This window comes from Hetaerina americana, unplaced genomic scaffold (genome assembly GCF_022747635.1).
Source record: "Hetaerina americana unplaced genomic scaffold, ioHetAmer1.1.p SCAF_4, whole genome shotgun sequence".
Taxonomy (NCBI): domain Eukaryota; kingdom Metazoa; phylum Arthropoda; class Insecta; order Odonata; family Calopterygidae; genus Hetaerina; species Hetaerina americana.
In genome coordinates this window covers 18,648,157-18,664,978 of record NW_027286985.1, presented here as the reverse complement: position 1 = coordinate 18,664,978, position 16,822 = coordinate 18,648,157, and the positions used below count along the sequence as shown (strand labels likewise).

At 36.0% G+C, this 16,822-nt stretch overlaps 2 protein-coding genes across 3 annotated transcripts in view; one reads left to right on the top strand and one right to left on the bottom strand.

Annotated features, from left to right (window-relative positions):
- LOC139692568 (ankyrin repeat domain-containing protein 11) overlaps nucleotides 1–10,133 on the bottom strand; it is a 59,515-nt gene extending 49,382 nt beyond the window's left edge. Inside the window, exon 1 of the mRNA XM_071590811.1 lies at nucleotides 9,988–10,133. Coding sequence (XP_071446912.1) covers nucleotides 9,988–10,129 — 142 coding nt within the window. The 5' untranslated portion in view covers nucleotides 10,130–10,133. The remainder of the gene's footprint in view (nucleotides 1–9,987) is intronic.
- On the top strand, nucleotides 9,744–14,649 carry LOC139692570 (splicing factor C9orf78). 2 transcript variants are annotated; one of them, XM_071590814.1, is made up of 8 exons: nucleotides 9,744–9,848; nucleotides 10,022–10,097; nucleotides 10,968–11,101; nucleotides 11,458–11,572; nucleotides 11,736–11,884; nucleotides 12,014–12,235; nucleotides 14,103–14,236; nucleotides 14,321–14,649. In XM_071590814.1, exons 3-8 carry the CDS (start codon nucleotides 10,989–10,991, stop codon nucleotides 14,494–14,496), a joined length of 909 nt encoding a protein of 302 aa, XP_071446915.1. In that variant the 5' UTR covers nucleotides 9,744–9,848; nucleotides 10,022–10,097; nucleotides 10,968–10,988; the 3' UTR covers nucleotides 14,497–14,649. The 2 variants fall into 2 exon arrangements, with proteins under 2 accessions (XP_071446915.1, XP_071446916.1); XM_071590815.1 differs by lacking the exons at nucleotides 9,744–9,848; nucleotides 10,022–10,097 and adding an exon at nucleotides 10,841–10,865.
- The last annotated feature ends 2,173 nt before the right edge of the window (nucleotides 14,650–16,822 follow it).

Sequence of the window (16,822 nt, the reverse complement as noted above, 5' to 3'; positions counted from 1 at the left end):
AATAATTTTGAGAAGTGCCAGAAGCTTGCTATGTAAAGGATGAGAACATAATTCATCTAAACTCTGGTCGCAATATGTTTACTTATGATAAATTAGTTTGCATTTTTAAATAATTATATTCTGGTTAGAATTTCCTGAGAAACCATTACCGTCGCAGGGAAGGGGACGCCCCCCCCCCCCCCAGCCTGATGATTTTCACATGCTGTTGGGCTAAGTATTGAGTAATGTCACATGTCACCAACCAAACCGAGCTTTCGGTTGATTACACTGTTCAAGGTTTTATATGCTGATATTGAAATAACTGTCAAACTCTAATGTACTGTTTGATATTCCTTGGTACAGTAATTAAGGGACATGGAAGGGGTGGACAGAAATTTAATTAGGAATGACATTGTTAAGGAATTAGTTGTTCTGATGGTGATATATTGTGCATCTGCAGAAACAAATATATCTTCTACTTATTTTACACCCTTATAATTAATACGGAGAATTTCTAAGTCGTTCAGTATTTTTTTACTCTATGTTTATGATATATATATATATATATATATATATATATATATATATATATATATATATATATATATATAATCTATAACTCTATCGAACGCTTTTTCGAAATCTACGAAACAGGCAAATACCTCCTGTTGTGTTCTATATTCCTCTTGATTAATAATCTCATTACTGCAATGGCATCACGCGTACCTCTCCCCTTCCTAAACCCAAACTGATCATCCCCTAAGTAATCATTTGCCCTACTCTCTATCCTTTTGTTTATGATCCTGAGAACAACTTTAGCTGCGTGGGATATCAAACTAATTGTCCTATAGTCCTCACATGATGTGGCCTTTACCTTTTTCGGAATAGGAACTAAAACTGATCTCACTAAGTCTTCCGGCCAGATTCCCTCCTCATAAATACTACGGATCAGCCAATATAGCGTCTTCCTCCCACGTTTTCCTAAACATTTCAAGAGTTCCGCGGAAATGTTATCCACCCCCATGGCCTTGTTTAGTTTCATCTCCCTTAATGCCCTTTCTATCTCATTGTTGAGTATGCCTGGACCTAAGCTATCTTCCTCTACAATGATGGACACTATAGAGAGTATGAATCCTGGCAACAACACAACTTGGGCCAATCAGCCGAGTGTCCTCTCTTGCAATGCGGGAGGCAAGGCTTCTGCAGGTATCATCTCATGAAAACCTTGCAAAGCAAAGCAAAACCAAAGGCAGCCAGCCGCACAGAAGTCACAGGAGACAAAAACCAAATTAGTTAGAATTGGAACTTAGGAAAATGTTGAGGACAGGTAAATTATATAATATAAAGCAAGAAATGGGAAAAGGATAAATAGGAATTTTCTCGAGATCAGTGTGAGGTGAGATGAAAGAATAATGGTTCCTGGAGTGATACTTATAGAGTAATATAGAGTGGACGGGGCCAGTGAGGGTGTGCCATAATATGGCAAAAAGGTAAGTGGAAGCGAGGTCAACTTAGATAGTTTGGAGTCCGACGGCAGGTGGATGAAGAGATGGCAATGAGGTGGGGCTTAGGGTATGAGATATGACCCTGGGGGGAAAGCAATTGAACTATGCAGGGGTAGGGTTGGTCATTACCAACACTTTGTTCAGACACCACAAAAGGCGTAGGTATACATGGAAAATGCCAGTTGACTGAGAAAGGTATCAGTTAGATTATATTATGGTTAGGCACAGATTTAGGAAAAGTGTGATCAATGCGCACAGCTTAATGGGGAGGATATTGACTCTGACCACAATTTAGTTTTTATGAAATGTAGCATCCATTTCAAAAAGCTAAGCAGGGGCAGGATGTTAGGAAATGGAATGTGGAAAAATTAGCTGGATTAACAAGGAAGGAGTATCAGCAGGCTTTAGATGAGGGTGAAGAGCTTAATACTATCGAGGAAAAATGCAAATGTATCAAGAAAGGGATATCGAAAGCCGCAAACGAAACTATCGGAACTGTTAATGGGAAAAGGACAATGAAACCATGGATCATGAATGAGATGATTAGAAAAATAGGTTAGAGAAGAAAATGGAAGATAATAAATACAGAGCTAGGCAGAAGTACAAAGAGTTAAATAATACATTGAGACGGGCAACAAATAATGCAAAAAGAGCATGCCAGAAGATGCAGTGCAAGGACATGGGAAGTTTGCAGAAGGGTGAAATTGGTGCACTATAGAGCAATGTTAAATCACTATCGGAAGTACAATTTTAAGATCTTTATTAACAGTAAGAGATAAGTCAGATAAGATATAATAGTTGAAACAGAAAAGATCCAAGAGAGATGGAATGAATAGAGAGAAGAACTGTATGGTTAAGAACTTATGCCAACAAGCTTAGACATAGAAAGAGAACATGATATAGATAGCTTAGGGCCAGGCATACTTGATGATGAGATAGAAAGGACATTAAGGGAGATGAAATCAAACAAGGCTGTGGGGGTAGACAACATTCCTGTAGAACTACTAAAAGCTTTAGGAAAATGTAGGAGGAAGTGACTATATGGACTCATTTTAGCAACAATGTAAACTGTGGAATCTGGCCAGATGACTTTGCGACATCGGGGTTAGCTCCTTTTCTGAAAAAGGTAAATGCTACATCATGTGAGGAGTATACAACTGTAAGTTTGATTCCAAGCAGCTGAAGTTGTTCTCAGGATCATCGACAAAAGGATAAAGAGTAGGGTAAATGATTACTTAGGGGATGATCAGTTTGGGTTTCGGAAAGGGAGAGGCATGGGTGATACCTTTGCAGTAATGAGATCACTAATCGAGAGGAATATAGAATAAAATCAGGACATGTTTGTCCCTTTCGTAGATTTTGATAAGGCGTTCGATAGAGTGAATTGGGAATAACTAATGAGTATTTTGCAGAAAATAAGAATACATTGGATGGACCGGATGCTTTCTGCAGTATGTATCTACTATATACGTATCAAACTGATCGGGTGTGACTGGGGAATGGAGAATCTCTATGGGCAGTGTTAGAAAGAGGGGTATGCCAGGGTTACCTATGATCCCCTGTGCTGCCCAACATACATGTGGACGAAATGCTTTAAGAGGCATGAGAAGAACTGGAAGTAGGAATAAAAGTGGGCGGGGAATTCATAAAATCAGTTAGGTTCGCTGATGACCAAGCTTTAGTTTGTCAGTCAGCCAACGGATTGCAAGCATTGCTGAGTGAATCGGAAACTCAAGTACGATAGATATGAGATAAGAATCAATATTAATAAAACAAAGGTTATGTGTTTTTCCAGAATGACAAAGGTTAAGCTTAACATTAAAATAGGAGGGCAAAAACTAGAGCAGGTGGGACAGTTTTCGTATCTTGGAAGTGCTTTGGACCAAAATGGTCAACATAGTTGGTACATAAGGAGAATAATTGCACTTGGGAGAGAGGCTTTCACAAGGAGGACAGAGTTGATGACAGGGACATTGAGTAAGGATGTTAAGAAAAGACTTGTTAAAACTTAGATATGGAGGGTAGTTATGGGCGGTGCGGGTACTTGGTCACTGAAGTAGGATTATAGAAACAGATTGGAGGCTTTTGGAATTTGCATGTGGAGGAGAATAGAGAAGGTAACAATGACCGAAAGGAACACAAATGAGGAGATGAAGAGGAGTGCTAGGTTAGGTAGGCAAGGAAATGGGACAGTTGAGAGAAATCATAAAGAGCCAGGAAAAATTGACGAAATGCATATTGATCAGCAATGGGATGTTGAAGACTATTAGAGGGAAGAATGTTAAGCAAAGGAGGAAAAGGAAGGAATAGGATGTGGAAGTTGGATGGGATGAAGGGAGTACACAAAGATGACAGGAGGCTTTTTGTAGAGTAGGATGCTGTATTCTGTTTTGTTAAGAAATAATTATTTAATAGTTTTGTCTATCCAAAATCTACCTTATCTGGTAGATTACCTAATAATAAAATTATATATATATATACACACATACATACATATATATACACACACACACACAAACACCGCCAAATGGCAAGATTTAGTGTTTTAATGTATATATATCTATCTTGAAGGAAAGTCTCACAGATGTGAATAATATTTTAAACAGAGAAATGAGATAGCACCAGCGAACAAAAACAAATTATTTTTGGTGGCTAGACCACCTTCCTCTAGGGAGAGAAGGAATTGAGAAGGTTTCAAGGGAGGATGAGGATGCCAGATGAAAGGGGAAGGTGAGAAAAGGTTTAGAGCAGAAGGTTATAAAGTGTGGGACTAATATGGAAGATTTTGGGAGCCAGGGGGAATGACAATATCTGGATATGGAGGTAATTAATGCCATATATTTATCCCTTACTCATTCCTGGTATGAAGGAGCCAGATGAATGCATCCTTTATTATCTTGAGTTTGGAGGGTAGGAATGTTGCCAGATAAGAGATTATAACATTTATCAAAGGGAGTATTAATTTGGGAGGTATTCTTTAGGATTAGGAGGATCTCTAATAGAGAAGAATTTTTCTACCAGGCACGGTGGCTTTTAATCCTGATATGAAAGGGTGTAGTCCACTGACTAATGTAAAAGGCAGTGAAATGTTGGCACTTCAGGAGATAAACTACAGTGCTGGAGTTTCAGGAGGAGTAAGGGACGGGTGGGAGAGATTTAAAAAGCAATTAACAGAAGGACAGGATTTCTGTTTACAAAATAGGACACCTTTTGAATCTTGGTTTATTGCATGGCATGGGAGTGACCTTGGGACGGTGCGGATTTAATAAGTGGACTCATTGAGGACATAGAATAAGGTGTGAGGATAGGGTGGTGAAAAATTTGAATGTAACCCAGGGGCATTTGGGATAAAGGTCTTGTTACGGAACTATGGTTCTTGAGGATGGGTGGAAACGTTTTAGGATGGATCTCATAGACTCTTCAGTTAGGGATGTAGGTGGTCCAAGTTGAAAATTGGTAGGTGTTTGTAGTGGAGGAAGGTTTGGGAGTAAATGCATGTTCATGTATTATTATGTTGAGGGTGGGTTTAGAGTATTCTTATCCGAGGAAGGAATGGTGTAGGTTAGGGAGGAATTTATCAAGGGAGTTCGGATGAAAAAATAGTGTGTCTGTATGGTATGTGTGTGTCCATTTTTATGCCTGACTATATTATATTGGCTAATGCTATCTCGCTCCCTTGTTTGATTTATTATTTACAAATGCGAGATTTTGTATAACCCACACATATACAAACATATATTTAACTGCAGTGAAACAATTATGGGAATGAAATATTAATGATGACTCAAAGGATGCTTAAAGGTTGAGTGGAAACCAATCAGAAAAATATGCCAGGAGATAAAAGAAACAAGCTTAATAGAATGAGTATAAAAATTACCATACAATTTAAAAGGATTTTACTGCTTTGACACTCCTTAATTTTATGTTATTATTTATTACAATAAAACAATTGGGTTGGCCATTAATTTATGAAATGATTGGCTGAAATGGAGTGGCTTGCTGATTCAAGAGATTCTTAAGTGGATAAAATAATACTTTGTAATTCTACAGATTTATTTCACAAACACACGACCCGGGTTTCGACGTACAACGTCAGCTTCAGGTGCAGACATACAGGCGACCAACATATATATACCCTTAGACCGGGGGGGGGGGGGGAAAAGGGGGGGAGGAAAGATAAAAAAGGGGGGGGGCTGGGGAGGAGGATGGTGGGGGAGGGGGGGGGGGTTGGGCAAGCCTGAAACCATCGATAAGTTCAAGAGATTGAAAAAACAGCTCAAATGATCCCTGAGGAATAAATGTTACTCACAGAATACCTCTTTCACTATGGATCATTATTACTGTGCCATATTTAGAAAAATGGGATGATAATAAGCATGAGTAAAGCATGGTAAATAAGTGCAATCACATTTATATTGACTAGACAAAGTTTAAACAAATATATTTCATTTGTGAATTAGCTGGTTCATTTAGGGAGCCATTAAATTATATCTCAAGGAGAAATAATGGCCATAGATTCAAGATTTCAACATAAGACACTGAATAAAAATATTTATAAATAAAAGTAGAGATTTAAACAAGTAATAAAATGAATAATACAACTAAATACAAAAATTACATAAAAACCATGCTGTAACTCATAAATTTAAAAAAACCCTAACATTAAATAGACAAATAAAACTGACAAATTAAATTTTCATGAAGTGAAAAAATACTGAACTTAGAAATTCTCCTTATTAATTACAAGTGCATAAAATAAGTAGAAAATAGGTTTGTTTCTGCACATGCACAATATATCACCATCAGAACAAATAATTCTTTAATGTCATTCTAAATTAAATTTCTGTCCACTCCTCCCATGTCTCTCAATTACTGCACCAAGGAATATCAAACAGTACATTAGAGTTTGATCCTTAAATATGAGTCATTTCAATATCAACATATAAAATCCTGAACAGTGTAATCAACCCAAAGGTCGGTTTGGTGGGTGATGGTAGACTTCAGCCAATATTAAACTCATGCTCAACAGCATGCAAAATTCACACATCAAGATAGGGGGTCAGTTCCTTTCCCTGTGTTGGCTTTGGTTTCGCAGAAAGACATTGACAAGACTGGTAAATGAAAAACCAAGCTCAAATTAGAGCTTTGGGAGTCCTAAGGCCCAAAAATCAAACCTGGACCCTCCGTTCAGTAGTCTAATGCTCTATCGCTGCACTACCATTTCTCCTTATCTAGGTACACACATACATGTGTGTGTGTGTGTGATTGTATTAATCCCTTGCAGACTTCACTGCAATTTCCATTTCCTTGATAGCTCAATGGCTAGTGCATAGGCCCAACAAGTGGAAGATACAAAAGGTGAAAAAAATTCTTTGGTGGGTAAAACAGCTCCGTAACACCATCTCCTGGCCAAAGAAACAGGGCACTTGATTGCATTAACCACCCACATATTTCAGTGTAAATAACATTTCCTTGATGGCTCAAGTGGTTATAGCATCAAGGAAATATTTTTGCCCTTCGGACCTGCTCAATTCTGCCTTTTCCACAGCTCTTGTGTTCATCTTTTACGAGTGTTCCTATCCCTTTTCCTCATATATTTCCATGTGAATGAGTGAATGTTCGTCATATGGTGGGTATTTGTGTTTGAATGTATGTACACACACATAAGAGTGTGTGTGTGTGTATATATATATTTTATACATATACATACATATATATATATATATATATATATACACACACATATGCACACACACACAATATAAATATATATATATATCGATGATATAGAAACACTCCCACGAGCAGCATAATATTTGGATGGCAGAATGGAACACAAATAAAATAGATAACACTTAAAAGGACAATCACAATGTACATTGTTTGAGCTTTCAGCCTTCTATATAATGTATAAAAGTTAGCAATTTGTATATACATGTATAAAGTATGTATGTGTATTGCATAGCAGAAAATAGGTATATATTATCTCTTTTTGGTCACCCAGGTGAAATTGATGATAACTATTATTTTCGTTGCCCATTGTCGTTGACCCTCAATTGAAGTAAATGATACCTATAGTTAAATATAACATTTATTTGGCCTTCACTATTTTTCATAAAAAATAATATGCCCATAATAAAAAATGCAACCTTTTTATACATCCCATGCTCACATACTGGTGGTAATAATGGCAAATTCAGTAGTAAAAAGACAACAGGAAGTAAAATTTTTAAAAGCAACTGACAGTTAATTTTAAAAATTATATACCAATGCGTGGAAAACAGTATTGGCTTTAAGTTTAGGTAATAGATGTAGGATATTCATGGAATGTGGAAATGGTTTAGAGAAACCGAACATTGATGTTTACTTAGTCTTCATGGAAGACACTAAGGGGTCCATGAAGTTGACAGTGTACTCCAATTGAACTGCTTCCCACATGGCACTAAAGTAGCATGAAAAATTTTGCCATTTTGGCCTTTGAAAAATCATGCCACCTAGATTACTCTAAGATATCATTCTAAAATTATTATATGTCACATGTTGTAATTTAAATTTCATGTTTCCTTGCCAAAGATGAATTGTTCAAGCAGCAGAGGTTAGGGAAAATTATTGGCAAAGTAAACCCAGCTGCATTTTTACTTTATGAAAAATATGTAAAATTAAGTGGAAAGTTTTCAATCACATTCACATCTCAAGCAAGAATACATTTAATTAATTGGCATATTGATCATTATATTAAATTCCTTAATCATCCTTATCAAATCACTCAAATCAAGTGGCCAAGGTTCATTTTACAAATTAAAAAAGGAAATTAAGGATCAAGAGAAAGCATTTTATACCAATATCTTTTGAAATGTCCACCGCATTTGGCCAAACTCCAACAAGACATCTAATAATCTATAGTGGAAATTAAAGTTTAAATATTAGAATAAAAATAAAAATCTTCATAACATTATTTCTTACAGAGAACAGACTATAAATTAGACCATTCCAATTAATACTTTTGGCAGGAGTTGTATTTTGTGACTACAATAAGCAAATATTAATCTGGTATGATGGTAGTCTTGAAGTAATATGCTCCTAAATCAACCAGGTAGTCTCCATAAAACTCCAAATGAAACCACCTCCGAGTCGGCCGGGGTTAACAAGAAGTATTTGTTTCAATGACAGGTGGGACTTCAATTGTAGGTTAGGCAGGCATTGAACGCTGCACTCAAACAACCAAAACAAATGTGTGCCTGTACAACGTGAATACTAATGTAGGGGTACGTTATATACACTGCTTTTTCATGGCAACTTCTAATTAATGCAAACTGAATGTGTTAGTTTCACTTTCAAAAAAGTAATCATTGAGGATGAACAAATTCCTGAAATAGGCAAAGAGCGCGACACTACTGATCATAATTTGGAGGTTCCGCGACTCATATACACAACAGTTAATGAGTATAATAGGTATCATAAATATAATGCATAAATAAAAGGTTTGAATACTGGTGACGTATCAAATATGTATAAGTATTATGAAAAGTTAAATTCCTAAATAAATTTTATTTAGATTTCTGATGCACCAACGTCCATGTCGCCTTTAATAAATTGAAATGAAGGTAAAACGAGAAAATCACCATAAAAAATTCAAGTCGCCAAAATTAGAAGTGGGCAGTTACTATCTTTTGCAGCAATTTGCGAACAACGCATTGGTTCACCGCATACACATTGCCTCAGCAAATTTATTGCTGTTGGAAAAAAGTTGACGCGGAAATTCTTCGCAGTCGACATGTCATCAAAAAAATGTTCACGCCACTAATTGAACACACAAGCGTATACTTCGTATTGAATATATAATGAAAGAAATGGCCACCACTCAAAATTCGTCTCTCTGCCCAGGAAAGCAAAAATGTTCACCTTTCGCGCCTTCGCGCAACTTAACCTTTTTGCATCTAATATTGCCGATACATGTATTGAAACAATAAAAATTTCAATAGTTCGAGCACATAAGGCGAGTTTCATGACTTGATGCGAGTTCGTATCCATTAAGCGAAGGTTTTATTGCCAATAAATGTTTTCAATGACAATAAATAGATACGACATTCAATGTAAACTCCAGGAGATTGTACAACAATAACAACAATACAGAAATCATTGACTTTTAATATCAAGCACTACTGTTTCTATTAATAACTGAAACGCCTTTCACAGAGGCTCCATCTCTTGAATTAAGAGTACAACTTTGTGGGTCTAAGTAAAATAACAATTACAACCCAACAGTAAGGCAGGAGAACACCGGGGGGAATCACAAATAAAACTACTTGAGAAAGTAATGTCAAGCGGACCACCACATGTAAATTATCCCGAAATGAACGAATGGTATGCAAAATACCGTCTTGATAAAATGAGAACACATAACTCCATCATGATGAAATTTGAATTATTCATGCTACGAGTTTAGTTTAAAAAAAGAGAGCAGTGTTGTTTGTTAAAAAAATAACTAAAAATAGATTTATACCTGACTGTCCATTTCCTGTCATCTGCATCACCAGTGCTAGCTGCTGACGTTCCGACACTGGGGCTGCGGATCTAGGCGAGCCCCCAAGGCTCTTCGGACGGCCAGCAACGGTAAGCATTCCATTCACATCACCTCTTGCCATATGCCTACAACAATCATACACGTTTTATATTAATTGAATAATGCGGCAACTATACAAGATTCAGAGTTTAAAACGCCCATCCAAGCCGAATGCGTATGTAACGCGAAAAAGAAGCGCTACATTGACGGCATGGGTAACATTACCTTAACATTAATGCCAGTTGTTCGAGAAACTAAAAGCTAAACCTAAACCCATACTATTCTTGAAAAACACCTCAATAATTGTATCACCCCGTTATCATACATTAGGTTGTAAGAGCGCCAACAGGAAAGGCTTTCTCGAACCAAGTCAATACATTGATGAGAGAAAAATACAAATATTGGATACTGATGTTAAAATTTTTTATAAAATGTCAGTTATTAGAGAAATTCACCATCAACAACGTCGTTACAGTTAAATATTCAGTATCACCCATTGAGGAAATTCAACATGGCAGCCTGATCGGTGGAATAAAGTATTTATGAATGGTTTTCACGTTATTTCTGAATTAAACTCTTGCAGTTTGACTACAATTATAATCGGATACCGATAAATCAACAATACTTACGTAAAATGATCAAGATATCCAACAAACACCAAAACAACACGGATCGATAGTCAGTTTTTCACTTCCTCCTCGGTTCACTCAGCTTGTTTTGATTTCTCGCGCGAAGTAAACTTTAATGTGATACCCATGATGCAATGCAATTGTTTGTGTTATGAGAAATTCATGAACTCAACGTACTAGTTATCGAAGGTGTTGAAAATTTAGATTTGTTTGTTATTTTTTCTTTCTGGAATTATCTTCATTCCTGCATTGATAATATTTAATTTCTCTCTGATATATTGAACTGTGAAGTGTGTTGAATCGTGTACAGACATGACGGAGGAAGAGAAGATAAGTTTTAAGAAAAAGACCTTCAAAAAACCATTAAGGAAACGTGAAGTATCTTCGGATGAAGAAGAAGCTGGTGAAAATGAAGAAGATGTGAGGTATTTTTTACTCACTCTTGTGTACTGTTTAATTCTAGTGTCTGGATGCTAAATATTTTTCTACGTAAGGGCTACTATTTGGCGTTAGTGAACGAACGTTAATCATTTTTCCATTCATTATAAGAAGTCCCTTGGAGTTGTGGGGAACAGTAATTGTGGCAATAGGGACTCTTTCTTTATTTGTTTATGTCAATGGAAGTTTGATCAAAGTTTAGCGTAAACTAATTATGTAATTTAATTTTTTCTACCATTTACCGTTCAACCATCAGTAATATGAGGTATGTCGCTGGAGCTATATTAATTGCCAATCCTAATATTCAAGTAACATGTATTATTTTTTTAAATATGTGGTTTAGGTGCAAGTTAGAAGAAATGAAATCGCTACAGAAGCTTAGGAGGCGGCCAAATGGTGTCAGCATAGTAGGATTGGCTCTTGGAAAGAAAGTATCAGTCGAGGAGGAAATATCAGTTGTAAGTGGAATGATTTTACGGTAAATTTTATATAAACTCTTTTATTTCAAACGGAGAGAATGCTCGTCATCTCTCCGAAAATAGGGACAGTATAATCTCTAGTTGCAATCAGCATGTCTTAATGCTTATTTTTATTACCCTTTTATTATCAATAAAATTTCAGAATGACCCTTTCAAAACCAAAACTGGTGGCATGATTGACATGGGTGCCCTTAAAAGTGGCAAAATTAAACGAAATGATGATGCATATGATACAGGTATTGGTACTCAATTTTCTGCAGAAACAAATACTCGGGATGAAGATGAAGAGATGTAAGTAAAAACATGACGGTGTTTTGTTATTGTAGAGTTAAGGTTGGTCGTCCTGTAAAGATATTTATCGATGTAAGGCATTGAAAACGTGTTATTTGGTCAAAAGTCTTCATGTCTGCTTGTTTACAGGATGAAGTATATTGAAGAACAACTGTCAAAACGTAAAGGTCAAAGGAAATCTACTGGAGAAGGAGAAGTGGAGTTAAATGAGGCATCAAAATATCTTTCTCCTGAAGAGGCCGCTCTGCAATCTGTACCAGACCACTTGAGAGCTTCTTCAACACAACGCTCCGAAGAAATGCTTTCTAATCAAATGTTGAGTGGAATACCGGAAGTAGATTTGGGAATAGAGTAAGTAATATCCACATAACGAGCATATTAAGTTGTTCTGGCAGTTTTACTAATGAGCACCAATGCTGTCTGTTGGTGGAGGGACATTCCACAGCATACCTAGGTTTTTGGGACAGAGGGGGCCGGCAGGATAAGATATTTTGAAGCTGGTAGTTTGGACGGGGTAGAGGTAGATACTCTATCGGGGAGGGTGGCCACATTTAGTATTATAATTCTCCTACAGCTCATTCCTACCGGCATGTTCTTACCATTGATTAATTTTAAGAAAAATTTGGTAAATGTTTGTTTTACAAGTTCCTGTTCTGAATATGCTACTGTATGAAAAACTTAAGCTAAGTTTTCATGGTTGTAAAAGGAAATTTCATGATAATGGATGAAACCATTACCATTCTTTGAAATTAACTCTTTGTTAAGAGTTTAGTGTTTTTGGAAAATACTACTTTATTGATGACAGTATTCTGACACTTTTCCTTTGTTAATTTGTGACACGTGTTTTTAAACTGTTTTTGGACTTTAAAATATCTGTGGTTATCCATCCATGCCCCAAATCTGTACCATTGAGAGTAGTCCAGTCACATGTCGGATTTAAGCAGTTTAGGGTTAAAAATTTTCATTTAGATTTTCCAGAAGTAGCATTTTTAAACTAGTTAGAAAGTTCATTTAGTAATAATTATGGGGAAAAAAATAATTTAAAAAATGAATTATTGCATTAACTGGTAATGGAAAATAGATGAAAATAGTTATAATTTAATGATCATGAAACAGTGCTATTGAAATAAGATCTGGTGCTTTCCCGGCGTATTTGATTCGTGAAGGATTCTCGGGTCTTGACCCGGTGGAAGACCCGAGAATCCTTCACGAGTGCTATTGAAAGTTAAGTTATAGTGATTGAATGGAGGGATTTTATACTGTTTTAATAACCTATTAGATATTAAAAGGGAAGATCTACATGGGGAAGAAAATCATAGGTTTGCTTTGCATAAGTACTTGTAGTGTAGTATTTCTATGCACATAATAAAAATATCACTAAAAGCAATTTGTAGCTGCCAAAGAATTGCATGTTGTGAAAATTTGCGAGAAAATTATTTTATTTTTGATAATCATATTTATACTACCTTTTTTATTTATTCTCAAAAATTCACATTGAAGTCACTAGTGTTCCTCTTAGGAAACATGGAAAATGTTGTCTTATAAATGGTATGTTTGTTACTTATTGAAAACCCTGTATTGAACTTAGCATTTTAAAATAAATAATTACAATAATGCATATTTCTAGGCACTATTGTATACATATGCACTTATCTTTTTTGACTTCCGGAAATTTTTTACAAATAAATGGAAATTATCATAATACAGTGTGCCATTTGTGATTAACAAGAACAATATACACGCACATAGCTTTTTTGGACAGAACGAGAAGAGGAAGAGGGTTTATTGTAGTTTTGAGGATCATGTTGTGGTAATTAAGGTATAGCAGTAGTCAGTTCAGAAAAACCTCCCCCAACTGGTAGTCTACCATCAATAATAATCAAATAATTTAGGCTCCTAAGACTGTTCCCAACATAAGCACTCATGAAAAAATAATGGAATCCCCCTCCATGTTATGTCTACCATCAATAATAATCAAATAATTTAGGCTCCTAAGACTGTTCCCAACATAAGCACTCATGAAAAAATAATGGAATCCCCCTCCATGTTATGTTTTCTGATTTAAAGCATGAATGATGAATGGTTGAGAATTACTCTGCTATACTTACATGATTTGAAGCACCTTGAAATTTTTAAATGTTATCTTGTCGAAGGATTTTGTTGCTGGTGAGGTTTGAATGTCAATTAAATTTAAAATGGGAACATATTATCTTTTCAGTGCAAAAATAAGAAACATTGAGGCAACTGAAGAGGCAAAATTAAAGTTACTGTGGGAACGGCATAGTAAGAAGGATGGACCATCCCAATTTGTTCCCACTAACATGGCGGTGAATTTTGTTCAACATAACAGATGTAAGTACAAAGATATAGTTTAATACAAACTAAATGTTGATGTATGGGAGTTTATGTTCCTGACCATAATTATTTTTAATTCAGTTAACATTGAAGAATCTGGCCCTCCAGCAAAGAAGTCTAAAAATCAAGATCCTAAAAAGCTGGTTGTGGTTGGTTCAGAACCTCTTGACAGACCAAGAAGAGTAAGAGTGGCAGGGGAAAAAGCAACCGATGATTACCACTATGAGAAATTCAAAAAGCAGTTCAGGAGATATTAATATGTACATTTTATTTGTAAAAGTACATTATGTGAATGGTGTGATTACATTTGACTTCTTGCAAACTGACTTGTGTGGGTCTTTCAAAATGGCTATTTTGTAAATATATACCCTTGTAAATATACAATAAAAAGTTATTTTAGTTTCTGTAAGAAAACTGTTGTTGATTTGCCTATTCCAAATATGTATTGCATTTGGTCAGACAACGTCAAATAAAAGTTTTGACTCCTCATCGCCCTGGTCAGCTGCAGCAAAATTCTGTTTTATGGAGGCTGGATTTCAAAAAGTACTCCCAAGTTTATAATTCCTATTTCAAAAGTTTATCATAATGATGTGGATGATAACCAGCTGTGCTCTTTAACTTATTTGGTGGTTTGTGGATTGTCCCGATGTCAAATCTCCTTAATATTCAGAAGATTTTTCCAGAGATCGTGGAGACGTATGGCAGAAGGGCCTTGGTGATAGGTTTGTCGTCGGGTGTTTGGTTTACACGGTTCTCCAGGGACCTTTTAAGGGCCACGGATATTTCACGGTCTTCGTAGCCATTCTGCAGGAAAGTCTTCTTTAGATGCCTTATTTCCCCCGGAAAGCTTTCTTCGTTGGAAATCCCTTTTGCCCGATGAATAAGGGAAGACAACACGACACTCCGTTGCGAAGGATGATGGTGGCTGTTGCCGTTCAAATACAGGTCGGTGTGAGTGGGTTTGTGGTAGACACTGTGGCCCAGACGTCCATCATCCTTCCTCTGGATCAGTACATCAAGGAAAGGGAGCTTTACAAGACTCGGGTAGTTTTGTGAGCGAGTCAAGGTGATGGCATGCTTCTGCTTTAATTTAGAGTATCTAAATTGGAGTAAATTCATGGGTCTCTCATGACAATGTAAATAATATTCCACCCATCCTTGGAGATGTATTAAACCCCCACTCATAGGAGCATTGATGCCTCTTCGCAAGAGGGATATTCATCACTGGATTCAATGTCTTCTATGATCACAGTGACGGAACAGGTTTCAATTTCTTTTTAATTGCCAACACACTTCTCAGTTATATATAACACCTTGCAATATTTTTTCTGGCATCTCTTCATAAGTGTGTATTAGCTAACAAGACTTGAGACATCTGTGAGTGAATATTCAAGTGCATTAAGTATCCCATTCTTAATATTTGAGTTGGAGGTAATTTTTGCCCGAATTTTCAAAAAGCAAAACTTCAGAGGCAAGTTTAAATATTGAGTTCTCAAATATTTTTCATGGATTATACTGAAATCAATTGACAAATTGTGTCTTAGGACAAATCCAGCCAGAAAAAATTGATTTCATCTCCCCAACTTAGTATTCATTCATCCATTAGTCAGAGTCCATTAAAAACCAACTTTAACTGGAAGAGCAGCAGGGTACCGAAATTGGAAATTCTGTCCCTGCCACCAGGGGGATATTTCGATAAGCTATTAATCTTCTGGCAATTGCTGTCGAAAGTTTTATGTAAGACTTAAATTTTCATTGTGTGTAATGTAGCTAACTAGTGCTGCACCATTAATCATCATCAGAAGACTGTATGTACAAATTACCAGGACTTACAGCTTTGATGAATGGAATCCATCTTTTAAGTTGCTGGTTAATGATAAGAAAGAAAATCTGTATATCTTTAATTTCATACAATGATTGTCAAACTAAGGAAAAAATGTATGTATAAATGATACATGCATGTGTTCACATAAAATAGACATGCTTGTAAGCCTAACATTTTTGATAGGCAAGCATACAGATTAGAATAAAATAGTGTTGTACTGTAAAATATTACTACATGAAAATGTTCCACATGTATTTGAAGCTCGATTGTGGCATGTAGGTATGGTGTTTAAGAGTAGATTTTTCGTTTATAGGAAGCAAAACTCTCTTAAGTCCAGCAAATACAATAAGCCAAGTGAACTTTTTTGTATCAGTTTTCAGTGAGCATAGGGCTATATGCCATTAGATGAGCTATATATAGTTACCTTAGATGTATACTTTTTGCAATTATTCATTTAACTTAAAAAACTAAACTTAGAATCAATCAGCGCAAATATTTTCTTTTTCCTGTTCAGAACCCATTGTGGGCACCATGGGTGTGGTATGCTGTTTCAACTTGTAGCCCATTGCATAATTGAGGAATACATAATTTTGGCATAATTTGCTACCAATGCACCAAATCAAATTTATCTTTAAATAATATGCATTACGTACCTACTATCTATATGTAACAGGAGTGCATTGTAGCAATAAGTAATAGTCACGATGAGAAAACAGAGTTCTACAGGAGAAAGGATTTAATATTGACTATCACACGGC